The 15,248-nt window shown below is 37.3% G+C and overlaps 4 protein-coding genes across 5 annotated transcripts in view; 2 read left to right on the forward strand and 2 right to left on the reverse strand.

Moving 5' to 3' along the window:
* On the forward strand, positions 1,059–5,955 carry LOC105169332 (proline iminopeptidase). The gene is made up of 11 exons (XM_011089713.2): positions 1,059–1,260; positions 1,779–1,993; positions 2,645–2,743; positions 2,824–2,934; positions 3,004–3,066; positions 3,191–3,284; positions 3,623–3,720; positions 4,265–4,366; positions 5,011–5,124; positions 5,381–5,455; positions 5,616–5,955. Exons 1-11 carry the CDS (start codon positions 1,146–1,148, stop codon positions 5,718–5,720), a joined length of 1,191 nt encoding a protein of 396 aa, XP_011088015.1. The 5' UTR covers positions 1,059–1,145; the 3' UTR covers positions 5,721–5,955.
* On the reverse strand, positions 6,165–9,837 carry LOC105169333. The gene is made up of 9 exons (XM_011089714.2): positions 9,511–9,837; positions 8,969–9,033; positions 8,818–8,879; positions 7,720–8,712; positions 7,541–7,616; positions 7,331–7,444; positions 7,108–7,233; positions 6,730–6,929; positions 6,165–6,631 (listed from the first exon to the last, which is right to left on the reverse strand). The coding sequence occupies exons 1-9, from the start codon at positions 9,710–9,712 to the stop codon at positions 6,412–6,414; spliced, it is 2,058 nt and encodes a 685-aa protein (XP_011088016.1). The 5' UTR covers positions 9,713–9,837; the 3' UTR covers positions 6,165–6,411.
* Positions 10,398–13,517, forward strand: LOC105169334. Of its 2 annotated transcripts, none has more exons than XM_011089716.2 (2): positions 10,398–10,628; positions 11,449–13,517. In XM_011089716.2, exon 2 carries the CDS (start codon positions 11,568–11,570, stop codon positions 13,317–13,319), a length of 1,752 nt encoding a protein of 583 aa, XP_011088018.1. In that variant the 5' UTR covers positions 10,398–10,628; positions 11,449–11,567; the 3' UTR covers positions 13,320–13,517. The 2 variants fall into 2 exon arrangements, with proteins under 2 accessions (XP_011088018.1, XP_011088017.1); XM_011089715.2 differs by having other exon boundaries at positions 11,460–13,517.
* Positions 13,796–15,248, reverse strand: part of LOC105169336 (LL-diaminopimelate aminotransferase, chloroplastic) — a 5,020-nt gene continuing 3,567 nt past the window's right edge. Inside the window, exons 9-10 of the mRNA XM_011089717.2 lie at positions 14,498–14,704; positions 13,796–14,268 (exon numbers count right to left, since the gene is read on the reverse strand). Of these exons, the coding sequence (XP_011088019.1) occupies positions 13,975–14,268; positions 14,498–14,704 (501 nt within the window). The 3' untranslated portion in view covers positions 13,796–13,974. The remainder of the gene's footprint in view (positions 14,269–14,497; positions 14,705–15,248) is intronic.

Genomic DNA, 15,248 nt, shown 5'->3' on the forward strand with positions numbered 1-15,248 from the left:
GTGGAAGAAGAGATTTAGTTTATGTGGAAATGGAAATTTGTGAGCCTTAACTTGTGTATCCAGTCTTTGTGGCTCTCAAAAATCTGTATTTGGTTGGTTGGATTTCTCCCATTTGTTTTCTTGTTTTCATCTTCAAAGTCTTGTAGTTGTTGCTACCTCTGACTTGCTGTGGGGCGTTTGTACGTTGCATGGATAGGATTCATGCCTCAATGTACAAGCTTTTTACTTGTTTGTTCGACCTCAGACCATCTTTCAAGCCTTAAAATTCTCTTACAAATCAAATACGAACTCGATTTTGTATTCCAAACCTTGTTTTAGAGCATTTTTTTATTTCATTTAATACATACGTGAAAAAAAAAATTCTTTTTAATTTAAGAAAGTAAAGTGTCCAAATATATATTGGATTTAAACATTAGTTGATAATGAATTAATAAATTCAATGACCAGTCATTTAAAATAAATATTAGGTTGCATTCAGATTGATAGACTGAAATTATGAATTTTAAATTCTTAACAATAGATTCTTTGGACTTTTTTTTGGTTAATATTAAAGGTAAAAAAATTCAAATCATTATTCTAATTTTGAACGATACTTTGTGAAATACTGACGAATTTCAAAATCTTTTCATATGAAGCCATTTAAATTATTTCTCAATATTTTCTTTCAAATCCAAATATAACCTTATATTTGAATTGATGTTTTTAGAGCTAAAATTTTTAAATTCATTATACTTCTTTGGATAATTCTATATTTTAAATAGAAATTCTACTACTCCCAGTTTGAGGTTTTTTCTTAGTCATATTATGATAATCAATTTAATATGAATTAATTTAAAATTCTTTTTATGGAAGTGAGGACATAGATAGGGAGGAAGGATGGCCCACGTAAAACAACACAACATGGTAAGTTGGATTAGACCAACTGAGAGAGATGCGATGAAATGGAATTTTCAAATGCACCTTCCGAATAGTGATAAAATCATTATGGGATTCTTTTTCTTTTTAAATATGATTAAAATATTGATTATATCTAAAATAATCACATTCACATATATGAAGAAATAATTCTTGAAAAAGAAAGCAAGAATGAATTTAATTGTTGCACTGTCTAATTTGCATTTCATCGGAATCATCAAATTCCAATAATGAGTCTAAGAATTGCAATATCTCCAAACACCATTTTGCTCCCTCTCCCACTCACTCATCACACTCCCATTTCCATTCATTCACCGACTAACAAGAGTTCCAAAACCCCAGCAGGTTTTTTCTCTCTCTTTTTGTAACTCTGTATCTGTGATTGTGAATTTAAATTTCCGTGTTTCTTGTGATCATGTGTACTTTAGCGTGTTCAATCAGGATATTCTTTTGTTTGCTTGTTGATTCAAATCAATACAAGATTCTTGGTTTTTGGGGTTTTGGGGGGTGGGGGTTGGGTTCAAGATCTTATTTTTTTGTTTGTATCCTGATAAAGAAGTAAGCGAAAGATTTATTTCGCCTAAAGTGATGGTGAAAATGCTTAAAATCACTCAATACTACGTTGTACTCTGCACAGAAGCATACACACACAACACGCACTGAGGTATTTTATTTGATTCATGTGTAGAACAGTAAAGGTACCTATTCTGGGGTCAAGTTGTTGTGGCCTTGTTTTTTTTTTTTTTTTGGTCTTTTTCCCTTTTCTCTAGGCTTATTTACATAAGAAACTGATCCTTGGTTTCTATGTTATTGCAAAATTCTTGCTCATATCAGTTGATTGACTCTGTAAAGGGTGTATGCAGAAAAAAGGAATTTAGTTCTCCGTTGTCAACGTCAGAATCTTGAGTACTATACTAGTAATCAGCAAGTAAGCCTGGAAACTATGGAAAAGCAGGTGCTATCTCCTGAAATAAATAGGAGCCTTTACGCAGATATAGAGCCGTATAATTCAGGTCTTCTAAAGGTTTCAGATATTCACACAATATATTATGAGCAGTCTGGAAATCCAGCTGGGCATGTGAGTTTCCTTTACCTGTCCATTTGATGTACTGGCTTGGCATCTTTTGGACACTATCTAATTTAATTGTCTATATAAATTCCTAAAATAAGAAGGGATTCGAGCATCCTTGACTTAAAGCCATATGCCAGTGTAACATAAGATACCTGAATATTGATATTGATTATGGGATTCATTCTCCTATTGAACTCATGCCTGAATGATTGCTCTGGGCTTGCTGCTTAATGGTAATTGACATCTGATAAGTGATATATTTTGCATGAGTCGATAGTACTTCTTGAAAAGGCATATGGTACTATGCAGTGGCAAGCTATTTATATTTTTGTCTTTTGTAACTTTCAACTCAACTTTATGCCTTATTATGAAGATTTATTAGAAGGAACTTTTAGTAGAGTTCATTAACTTTTTTCCTGTCCATTTTAACTTCATTGCCTGGTGCAATTTACCATGGCCCATGACTTGATGGACTCCTTCCAATGTACACAGAGATAGCCGTGGTAGCCAGTAGCATGACTGTATCATCTAGGTTCACGATTAATGAATATCTCATTGGTCTGATTTGGCCTTGTGGCCAAAAGATAAATAAGATTTTATCATTTTATGCATTATGTTCAGTTTCATGCAGCTTATGATTATCTCTCAATCTTGCAGCCAGTGGTTTTTCTCCATGGAGGCCCAGGAGGCGGAACTTCACCTAGTAACAGAAAATTCTTTGACCCTAATTTTTATAGGATTATTTTATTTGATCAGGTTATAGTCTGAACTTTTTGGTTAACGAGGAAGCTTGTAATGGAGTCCATGACTTTTCTATTAAAATATTTCCCTTTCAGCGAGGCGCTGGTAAAAGCACACCTCATGCTTGCCTGGAGGAGAATACAACGTGGGACCTTATTAAAGACATTGAAAAACTGAGAGAACACTTAAAAGTTCCAGAATGGCTGGTAGAGTTGTTCTCCTTGATACTTTGGTCATAACTGCGCTATGTGCTTTTCATAAATGTGAATTTGCAGGTTTTTGGTGGTTCTTGGGGAAGCACACTCGCTCTAGCATATAGTGAATCTCATCCCGACAAGGTTTCTCATTTGTCATACTTCTCCCTAAGAATATCTTTGTTTATTTTGAGAAATTGTGATGAAAGCAAATTATAGCGATATGTATATTGATGGTCGACAATCATTCTATTATCTCATTTTTAAGGTCACCGGCTTGGTATTGAGAGGCATCTTTTTGTTGCGCAAGAAAGAAATTGATTGGTTTTATGAGGGTGGAGCTGCTGCCATATTTCCTGATGGTATGCTGCCTTCTTTTGCCCTTTTTTCCTTTTCCAATTACATTATTAATGCATCTCAAGTTATGGCTGCATTGGTACATTTGAAGGGGAAATGTCTGGCTTAAGTTGAAAAGGATCAGTAAAGTTGGTGCTTAATTTAGGAAATCAAGGAAATGCACATTGCAGTACTCCTGTGTGCTATAAAAGCCTTACAGAAAGAAATATTTTTTTTCCATATCTTATTATTTTTTGAATTTATATCCATCTAGATGTTAATGACATTGAAGGGATTTCACTTTCTTCCATCATGCTGATTCCTTAGCCAGAGATCTAAGCTTGGTCTGCATTTACTTATATAGCTTGGGAGCCATTTAGAGATCTTATACCGGAAAGTGAAAGAGGTTGTTTTGTGGATGCTTACCACAAGAGATTGAACTCCAGCGACAAGCAAACACAAGTAAGAGTAAACTCTTGTTTTTGCTTTCTTTATAACCTTTTTGACTGGATTTTGCTCCTGATGATCTTCCGTAAGGCATAGCTTTCAGGTCTGAAGCCTACTAAAAATTTATTGTTTGTTAAGGCTGTTTACGAGGTTTCTATTTGTCCCTTTCTTGAGTTGATGAAGTTGTTGGCTGCCTCATGCATAAATGTAACTGTGCCCTGTTGGGACAGTTACATTTATGCATAAATGTCACTATTTCCATGTTTACTTTGTGTGTCTATATTAAGCTTTATGTGCTAAACAGTTGAATGGCAAAGTGCATGAGCTGTCCATTCAATGTTACAAAAAGGAAACAGTAGCATTCAGATATTCACTACACTTACAAAATGCCAACTTTATTGTGGTGTTATATATATATATATATATATATATATATATAGTTAATGTAGTATGGGAACTTTATAGTTAATACATCTTAAGTGAGACCCTTTCTGATTGTGTATTTATAGTGTGTCTGTTCTTTGTTTTCAGTATTTATTAGAGCTTCTTTATAATGTAGTATGCAGCAGCTAGGGCTTGGACCAAATGGGAAATGATGACAGCTCATCTTCTGCCAAATGAAGCAAACATACAACGAGGAGATGATGATGAATTTTGCTTGGTGAGTGAAGTAGTGTGTAGTCAGCGTGGTGTTCTCATATTGTGCATGCACCATGGCACACCATTTATGGTTATGGTTCAATATCATAAAATTGATGTGACTAGAAATTCAGATTATCCACCTTAATGCTTATAGGAGCTCCTAGGATACTTGTATTTCAAACTGCTAATCTTTGGCGGTGGCATATCAAGTAGCTTCTTGTTCTGTTGACATTTAATGCAACTTAAGTTCTTGAAAATTTCCTTGTTAGGGACTGTATCATCCTTGAATGACCTGACTAAATGTAGAACTTGTAATTTCTATTATTGTTCTTGGCTTTAGATCTTTGTACTTAAGCAAGGTGAAATAACATAAGTATTGAAAGATAAAGCTGAACTGTTGTTTTGAGGTCTGGCTGTTAAAAGTTTCCATGAGTACACTATCATGGAGAAATATTGATTTGTTTAGGTAAAGAAATATTCCAGTTTCCTGGAGCTGTTAGAATCTGGTGATGTTCAATAGTTGACTTGATGCTGTTGCCAGCTTCTCGAAGTGGTTCTGAGTATTTAATATCTAAATATAATTTTTTATTCACATCAGTCCTGATGGATGAAAAATTTCGTTAGGATTTATCCGTGACATGAACTTTGTTATGCTTAATCCAGGCTTTTGCAAGGATAGAGAACCACTACTTTGTGAACAAAGGATTCTTTCCTACAGACTCATTCCTGTTGGATAATGTTGAGAAAATAAAGCATATCAACACAGTAATTGTGCAGGTTTGTGAATTATCTTGTCACTTCTTTTATTTTGGAGACCCCCACCCCTCCTCCTCAATGCAGAAAAAGTGATGAATATATAAGCTGTAGTATGTGAAGAAAACTTGTGCTTTTCTTTTCTGTTTCTTGTCCAATTTTACCTCTTCCTTTTTGTCTTCTGGAACCAAATATTTGTTGTTGAGAATCGTCATGCCATAATTTTAACAGCTCTGAAGTTACTACAGAAAATAAAAGTCATTATCTATGTCTCATGCAGGGAAGATATGATGTCTGCTGCCCTATGATGTCAGCATGGGATCTTCACAAGGCTTGGCCAGAAGCTGATTTCAGAGTAAGATATACATCTTGAACATCTCTTGATTGTTTGGTGAAAGATTTAGTTTAATTTGGTGGTGAGGAACCTTTTGCATCAAAAAACTTCAGTGGACAATAATGATTCCGTGCTTGCTTCTTCATAACTCGTGCGAACTGAACTTTTTTCCTTTTAATAGGTGGTTCCAGATGCCGGGCATTCTGCTAATGAACCAGGGATATCAGAGGAACTTGTTGCTGCAACTGAGAAATTGAAATATACCATCAAGGACAGCAGTCACTAAGTGAGTTGGTGTTTGAACATCCTAAGGTTGCTGCAATCATCTGGTTCCGTCTCTGAAATTGTAGCATATGGTAGCCCACACTAACTGATGCTACTGTAATGTGCATAAAATTCAGATGCTGGTGACTTGTTGAGAGGAATGTCCTGTGTCTGCTGTTTGGTGATCGTTACTAGACTATTGCACTAGATTTTACTTTGTTTATTTCTTAATGAAAGATTAAACAATTTGTTTTGCATGGATTGTTTTTCCAATTTGACCGGTGAAGAAAGTATCTTAAAGACAGACAGACCTGTCAGAAAGGAAGTTTCAAAACGTACTGCAAATCAAGCAAAGAAACAAGTTTAGATTTGGCCAAGTTTACTCGTACATACAAATGACCAATAGACAGTATACATGTTAAGAAACTATCTTACAGACAGACCTGTCAGAATATAAGTTTTAAAATTCAGTTCCAATCATACAATTTTTGCGTTGAATTACCAAAGAATGCATTCAACCATGCTGTTTCGGTACATACTACACTTATTCAAGAGGAAAAAATCTGAATAATTGAACCACAGATATAAGAAGATACATTACATAATTGAACAAGAAGTGAAAGTATCCAACGTAATTCAATAAATGATTGAACGAGATATGGCGCAGCAACACTACAAAACAAGCTTATAACTTATTATGATCCCACTATCACTTATTTGAGTTTCCTTGTGCAAGTCCTTGGCACATGAGTACTGTGGAAATTCGGTCCGACAGCAACCGTCACAGGCCGCCTTGATGATGAATGAGCATCATTACCAATTGGCTTTCTGGCCGTTCTCAGTTCTAAAACTTCAGGTGAAGCTTCGTGTATCACATCAAGTTTTTGACCAGGAACCAAGTAAGAAATTATTTCCTTTTTTGTGGCAACAAGCCTGTAAAATTGAGCACTCTAATGTTAGCCTGAGAAGATGAATCCCTCCCTGCATGTTCTGTTAAATCGGAAAGTCTATGAAGCAGAATTCTGACTCACCCTTGAGGCCTAAGAGACTGTTTCTGAAGAGGGGATATGCTTTTCCTGAACTTCTCCAACCTTTGAATTGCTCTACTTTCAAGAGGGGAGCTCATTGGTTTTGGCTCCTGATGTTTATTACTCTCTGGTGTCACAGAGGCTACCACTTTTGATCTCTCCTGCGCTTGTGAAATCTTCAGACCTGCTATCTTACTCCCTTTCTGCAATAGTTAAAAGTTTATGATCATTTTATGTCAGCTTGCAATTTTGAATTATTCGCACGTATAAAAAATCTTAAAGTAGGCATATATCCAATTCATCCATGCCTCTGTTTCATTGTTCTTGCTTTTCTCAGCTCTTAAGTTTTCAATATGCAAGAGATAAAGGAAAAATACTCACTTGAAACTCATTCCCTTGTTTCTTCTGCAACTTCCTACCTGGTGTGCTCAAATTTGCACATTCAGTTTGAGGAGCTAGGGAATCATTTCTTTTCTCCAAGTTAGCTTCCTTAAGTATTCCTCTCTCCTGAAAATACAATGTTAAGGTTTCTGCATAGCGGTTTCAACAAGCCAATTGTAGCTCCAGAGCTACGATGCTTACATCAGTGCGCTACAATACTTACATCAGTTCTTAACCTGAAAGGTTTAGGGTTTGTGGGTTTCGGTTTCTTCAGCTTCATCACTGTAGCAGAGGAAATCAAACCCTCTTTCAAATTCTTATCCTGTGCTTGAGCAACCTATAACAACAAAGTCCATTGCAATCAGAAACTTGAATGTGATAGGAAACAACAAAGTCCATCTCAAAATGGATAGAATTCAAACAAATAAGAAACCTTTTTGACTTGACCACATTTGTCATGCAGGCCAAAGATTTTTCTTCCATGTTGCTTCACATTCTTGTGGTGCATTCTGCAAGAGATAAAAAAGACTATAATAAGTACTACACAGCCAAGATTTAAGAAAGAGATAATAATGGAAGATTCAGATGTAAAACATGCACAGAGGCCTTAACCTGTTCTCATCAGAGGCTGCAGCATTTTCTTTGTCATCACCATCCATAAAGTCATGCTCGTTTCTTTCCCCTTCAGAAGAATTATTCACATTTAAGTGGTCTGTGAAGTCTCTGCAATCTCTTGAACTACTGTTTTGATTTCCATCATTACTGTTATTCTCCTGGGTGTTTGTAGCTCGAGATTTTGAATTATTACTTCCTTCTAGGTCTAAACAGTTTTCTTCACCTTTTGTGTCATCTGGTGAGGCCAAGTCTGGATTCTTCACCGGTGGTGGGATGTCGGAAAACACACAGGCTTCTTCATGTATCGATTCTTGAAGTTCAACCCCTTCTTCGACTTTATTTGCCACCTGTTTAATATCACAACTTTCGTTGTTGTTTGAGCTATCTGTGTGATTATTACCCAACAATTTCTTGGAGGCATGTTTCTGTAATAATTTTCCTTTGATCTTACTCTTAATAGATCTCCCAGATTTAGCTTCTTGATTGGTGCAAGTTTGAGAACCAAGTAATTCAACAGGCCTTTTTGAAGGATTGTTAATCAAATTCTTGGATGATTTGCCGGAATAACCCAAGGCACGCTTTCTCTGACTCGAAATCTCAAGTTTATCCATTCCGTCACATAATTTTGAGATGGGTGTGCGCAGTTCAACGGAAGTCTTCACCTTGATGGCTTTCTTAGGAGAGCGAAAAACCAGAGCCTTCGCAACTATTCTACTTTTTGGCTCTTCACTGTTAGTAGGTTTCGGATTCTGAACACTTCGAAAGGTATTTTCGTTCGCTACACATTTTCTGTTCCTTGGAGTTGTGAGATACTTCGCAGCAACAGGTTTTGTCTTAGTCACTGGTGTAGACCTCGGCTTCAAAATAGGCCTAACAACCCTTTTCTTGTCATCAACCATCTTCTCAGAGATCGATGAAATAATAGCCATCCTCGACACTCTTGGCTTGGAAGACTTTGGAGGAGCTGAAAGTGGGCATTTTATAGGTGTTCTGCAGAAGAAAGTTCGATCGGCGTAAAGTCACCAACAGAAGCAAGTTATCACAAAAATACAAGATTTTAGCTTTGTCAGGACAAGATATAGGAAGTAATAATACCTCGAAGCATTTCTATCAAGTGCTTTTCGAAACCTTATGTTGGGACTTCTAGCTGCCATTACCTGCATGAATAAGTTTCATCTGAGTAAAATATTTTCAGTTGTCCCCAGAACTGCCAATGAAGCAGCAGTTTCACCGATTAAGGACTAACCCGGAGAACAAAATTTTTGTAGATGGCTTCAGAATCCATTTCTTCCTCGTGCTTTTGGTCACATCCTGAAACACAGTCAACCCAGTCGTTCTTGAATGTTTGTACATTAGGATTTTGAGCATGCTACAGAAGAAAACATTCAATGCTGGTCCGGAAACTTTGAATCTTAGCTGGGATCAAAATGTTTTCTGGTATACAAATGCCATTTCCCATACATTCTTGGATAAGATCAGTTTTATGAGAATTACATACATTTTCTCCCTCCAGAGTAAACTCCACAAATTTCGCAATTAATTGGAGGAGAATAAATCAAGCCTCATGAAATAAAAATATTGAATCAAGAAGAAAGCAGGATAATCAACAGCAGTAGGAACCAGTTAAAGCAGCAACAGCAACGGAAAAATCTCATCCATCTAAACCAGATCACAACACAAATTACGCAAACTCTATCACAGAATCTTAGCTACAAAAACCGAGACGAATCAAATCGGCGGAAAAAAATGAAAACAAAGGGAGACAAAATAGTGGAATATGGCACTAACCGACACGGTGGCAAAACCAATAACGATCGTCAGGTCGGAAATGATCGGGCACAGTGAAGTCAACGAACTTCGGGGCCTCAATTTTCTCGTAGAATTCTTCATCTCCTCCTTCCCCTCCAGCATTTGAGGAGCCGATCGAATCTCGAATTTCCGGCGAAGAAACTGGTGATAATTTACTCGATTTTTCCTGATATTCCGCCATTTTTGAGTATTAATTCTTCGAACCCAGTAGCAGTAATTGATGATTGTTAATAATTTTGTCTAAATTGAAGAAGAAAAAAGGGGTTGAGAGGAAGATGGAGCGTTGTGAAGTTTCTTCAAGGGACAGCAGCCGAGGAATTCAGACTCGAATTTTAAACTTGGGATCAGGCCAGTCTGGAAGTAGCCGTTGGAGTCTGTCCTACGTGGAGGGGGTTATGGTAATTAGATCAAATACCGATGGACGATTTCGGGAGATCGTACTGTTGTTAGTTGGATTTGGGCCTTCCATCTCTGGCCCAAAATTTTGTAAAGCTGGTGTTAGGATTTGGATTTGGGCCGTAGCCCAAAGTTTTGGGCTGAGTCCAATCCATGCTTAGTTGGGCTTGTGTAAGGAATTCTAGTTGATTCGGCTTTATATTTTTCAAAATATGTGTAAAAAATGAATTTTATTATTGTATTAAAATAAATAAATTAGCACTGTTCAAGAAAAAAAAAAGAAATCTATAAAATTATAGAGATAATACGAAGTCGAAGTGGATAATAATTTTTATTTAACGAAGTATCAACCGAATCACAAATCACATGAGCCTCTAAAATTTTCACATAGACTTGGAGTGTTTGAAGCCAGAAATAAAGAGAAGAATGCTTCAGTTACATTTATTATTTGCTGACACAGTTCTAAGATATAGTGATGTTATTTTAGTGTCTTTTTTCATATACTCTTAACTAAATTTAACATTTGAAAGAAATCCGCAAAAATCGAAAACGAAAAGGAGAACAATCTTGCGGATTTTCCAAACACGTCCCCGTTGAATGACAATTATAACCTCGATTGACTCAATCAGCCCTAATCTTCCGTCACAATCCCAATTGAGTTCTTCACTCTCTCACCGATCACTTCCCAGTAAAAACCCCAGGTCTGTACATTTCCAAAACCTATTCCGTTTAGTTGAAAATCAGCGTTGTTCTTTTGTTTATATAATGTTTTTTGTTTTTGATTGCTAACAGAATCATTGATTTTATTCTAATTCTACTGTGTATCATAGAAGTTGCTCCATTCTCCACCATGTTCTTAAATTTCCCAAGAAATGCTACTGTTAGTGTGCGTTATGTAGGGTCAGAGTTGTATTTACTGAAGGGCGTGCATACGGTTGCATATTTTATTGGTAATTTCCCTGTAGTTGTGGGCTCTTTCTTTGATTGTTTCTTTTCATTTTCATATTACTGCAACTCTGTTTCTTCTTCTTTGGTTGTGGTAATGTTTAACTGTTTGATGGGTTGACTGATTACTGGGCCTTTTGTTTTAATTATGGGAAGTATCCTTGTTTAACTTCCTCGTTTGCTTGAATTGACGCCGCAAACTATTTCTGGATGAAATTTGATGTGATGAGGTTAGATTGCATGATGACTATCAGTGTTGCTCTTATACGATGCATTTATTATTGTACTAATTTATTTCTGAGAATTCCTAGTTGCATTCAGAAATTTCAAAAATTTCGTATGAGGTTTAAGTAGCTGGTTAGTTTTGAAATTATCTCCATACAGTTGTTATTATTCTAATTTATTCGTGAGAATTCCTAGTTGCATTCAGAAGTTTCAAGAATTTCATATAAGGTTTAAGTAGCTGGTTAGTTTTGAAATTATCTGCATATAATTGTTACTACTATACTGTCACGTATCCGTATATGTTGATTTTGATTGTTGTGTGGAACATTAATGAAAACTGATATTATTTAGAGTTTCTGCAGTCAATCATTGTTGTTGGAGGGGTTCCCCGAGGAAATCATGGATTGAACAAGTTGATTGCTTGATGGTTGTGTTAAACAAGTCTAGAGCTTCAACTCGTACTCCATTGCATGGAGGATCACGACTTTGTTGTCGGCCAGGAGTTTCCAGATGTTAAGGCCTTCCGCAATGCAATTAAAGAAGCTGCAATTGCTCAACACTTTGAACTTCGTATCGTTAAAAGTGATCTCATTCGGTACATAGCTAAATGTGCTGCAGAAGGCTGTCCATGGCGCATACGTGCAGTAAAGCTTCCAAATGCTCCAACCTTCACTATAAGAAGCCTTGAAGGAACACATACTTGTGGGAAGAATGCACATGCTGGACATCATCAGGCCTCTGTAGATTGGATTGTGAACTTTATAGAGGAACGGCTGCGTGACAACATAAATTACAAGCCAAAAGATATATCACGCGATGTTTATGAACAATATGGGATAACTATACCGTACAAGCAGGCTTGGCGTGCCAAGGAGCGTGGACTTCAAGCTATATATGGCTCCTCTGAAGAAGGATATTACCTCCTTCCATCATACTGTGAGCAAATCAGAAAGCACAACCCGGGAAGTATTGCAGAGGTTTTTACTGCTGGTGCAGACAACCGGTTTCACCGTGTATTTGTATCGTTTTATGCTTCTATATGTGGGTTCCTCCAGGGTTGCCTCCCTATTGTCGGACTAGGTGCAATTCAGCTCAAAAGCAAATACCTTGGGACATTACTTTCAGCGACTTCCTTTGATGGTGATGGTGGATTGTTTCCTCTTGCAATCGCTGTTGTTGACATAGAAAATGATGAAAGTTGGATGTGGTTCTTGTCAGAATTACATAAGGCTCTTGAGATGAACACGGAGATTATACCACTCCTTACCTTCTTATCCAACGGGCAGAAAGGCATTGTAGATGCTGTGAAAAGAAAATTTCCAACTTCTTGTCATGCCATTTGTATGAAACACTTGACCGAGAGCATTGGTAGGGAGTTCAAGAATCCACGACTCGTCCAACTCCTTTGGAAAGCGGCATATGCCACTACTACTATTGGGTTCAAAGAAAAAATGTTAGAGCTTGAGGAAGTTTCTTCAGAAGCTGTGAAATGGCTACAACAATATCCACCTTCTCGTTGGGCATTGATATATTTTGAGGGATCTCGCTATGGTCATCTCTCCTCAAATACCGAGGAGTTCCATCAATGGGTACTTGAAGCTCGAGAGCTACCCATAATCCAGGTGATTGAGCAAATTCACCTTAAATTGATGGCAGAATTTGAGCAAAGGTGTGCCAAGTGTAGGTCATGGTTCTCCATTCTCACACCATCTGCTGAGAAGCACATTATTGAGGCAATGAATCATGCCTCCACTTACCAAGTCCTTCGATCAGATGAGGTAGAATTTGAGGTTCTTTCGGCAGAGCGATCAGATATTGTGAACATCAGAACCCATTCTTGTTCTTGCCGTGATTGGCAATTGTATGGATTACCATGTTCACATGCTGTTGCAGCCATCATCTCATCCAAAAAGGATGTATATGCCTTCACTGGAAAATACTTTACTGTGGCTAGCTATTGTGGAGCATATGCGGAAGAAATACATCGAATTCCTGGTAAAATTGAGTGGAAGAAAGATGGAGAGAATATCATGGATGATGAAATACAGGTCGTGAGGCCTCCCAAAGTTAGACGACCCCCTGGACGACCTGAGAAGAAGCGGATGTGTATAGAGGAACTTAACCGTGAGAAGCATACTGTCCACTGTAGTCGTTGCAATCAGACAGGACACTATAAGTCGACTTGCAAATCGGATGTCTGTAAGAGTATAGAACAAATGTAGATTGATTTTCAGCTTTGTGATTTAGATAGCCCAGAAAGAGTTATAAGGTTTTTTCCCAGTGTATCATTGCTTTTACTTTCCTTACCCCCTTTTTTGCACCTTGCGTATATCCCTTGTGTGTAGATGTTGTGTACAATAGGATTTGGATTGTATTAAAACTGTACCTAGAACAACAAAGAAGGCTCCCTGTTATATTCTCTTTTGTTTGCCAATCTTTTTTGGCCTTGAAGCATCTGCAACCAAGCTAATTTGGCTATTCACCTGCTTCAACATTTACTCTTCTATTGGATAATATTAAAACATTGCTTCAGGTAAATTGCCAACTATGATGAAATTGCATCAAAAGCATAATTTGACCATCTTTTACGCCCTTTTCACGAGGAGGAAACAACTAATTCCAAGATTCCATCTGCACACGCTATGAAGGTAGTTTTTGAGCTCATTACAGATATTTGGCTAGGATAGAACAGTTTAAGTTACCAAATTTTCACTTCCGATCATGGAGAGCAACACAGAGAGCCTGAAAATTCATCATAACAGTATAACAAGATCAAACATCTGGATCTCAATTAAGCATTATGACTGTTACATAGACCAATCCAGCAATTGAAATCTCAGTAATGATTCAATAATTGTGTAGCTCAGGGGATAGGTATTACTTGTACAACTGCTTGAATCTTCTACAGGCTTCCAAAACATTTTCCCTGTGTCCAAAGGCACTGACCCTGATGAAACCTTCACCACCAGGTCCAAAACCGCTTCCAGGAGTTGTAACAACATGGGTCTTCTCAAGAATCTCACTGAACACATCCCACGAGCTTTGGCCAGGAAAGTGGACCCAAACATATGGTGCATTTTTACCTCCATACACCTTAAAACCAAGTGAATTAAATGTGTCTACTATAATAGCTGTGTTCTCCTTGTAGAAACCAACAACCTCATGCATGGCCTGCACATAGTAGATACCACTTGATCAGTCAAAGGATCATTTTATAGGGTAAGCTGTCTTTTCTTCTCCTCCTAGATTCCTCCTGTTTCTCCTTCCTACTGTTTCTTTCTTTTTCGTGTGCTGGTTATTGGGGCTTCCTTCTTGCATAAGTTAATAGATTATTTCCTCATTCTCCTAAAGACTGGCAAATGGAGAAAAGATGAGAAAGAAAGCTGGAGAAAAGACTAACCTTAATGCCTTCATCTGAAACGCAAGCAAGACCACCAGCTTGAGCAATGTTAGATGCACCATTGAAGCAAGTACAAACTATGCGGTTGAAGTCCTTGGCCACTGGAAATCCATCAGAATAAACAAGCTCCTTAGGAATTGCAGTCCAGCCAAGACGAACTCCTGTGAACCCAGCATATTTGGAGAAGGAAGAAACTTCAAGTGCAACCTGCAAGCCAGTATATCGAACAAATTGATGCATGCTTCTGCAGGACTTCAATCCATCTAGGTGAAGCAACTTATTATAGAAAATGAACTATGCATGTCAGCAGAACGAGATGCTAAAGCAGAAAACATACGTTTATTTGGCATCACAAGCAAGATGACTGATCAATGAGAGCAACTAATAGAACATTGCCACCAGACTGTGTTGAAGAACTCCAATTCAATCATAGCAGTCATAGTTTTCTCTAAAAATAGATGAAAGAAAGTAAAAGCTTCCTCATTGGGCTTTTCTAGGGTGGAAGTATCCTGAAGAAGTGATTAAGGATTTTCCTATTGCATTGGAACATTAAAAAAATGTGTTAGGCACGTGGGAGTATCCTTTTGCTTTTTATGTGTTACGAACTGCCAAATATTGCAAAATCTTAACAACTACAAAATAAAGCTTCCATATACTTTACCCAAGAACTGGAAAAAAATGAATACAAATAGTTCATAGCAGGTGAGCTCCATAACTACAATCAATCCAAAATCAGGAAGAAGAAAAGCAG

This window comes from Sesamum indicum, linkage group LG8, assembly GCF_000512975.1.
Source record: "Sesamum indicum cultivar Zhongzhi No. 13 linkage group LG8, S_indicum_v1.0, whole genome shotgun sequence".
Taxonomy (NCBI): domain Eukaryota; kingdom Viridiplantae; phylum Streptophyta; class Magnoliopsida; order Lamiales; family Pedaliaceae; genus Sesamum; species Sesamum indicum.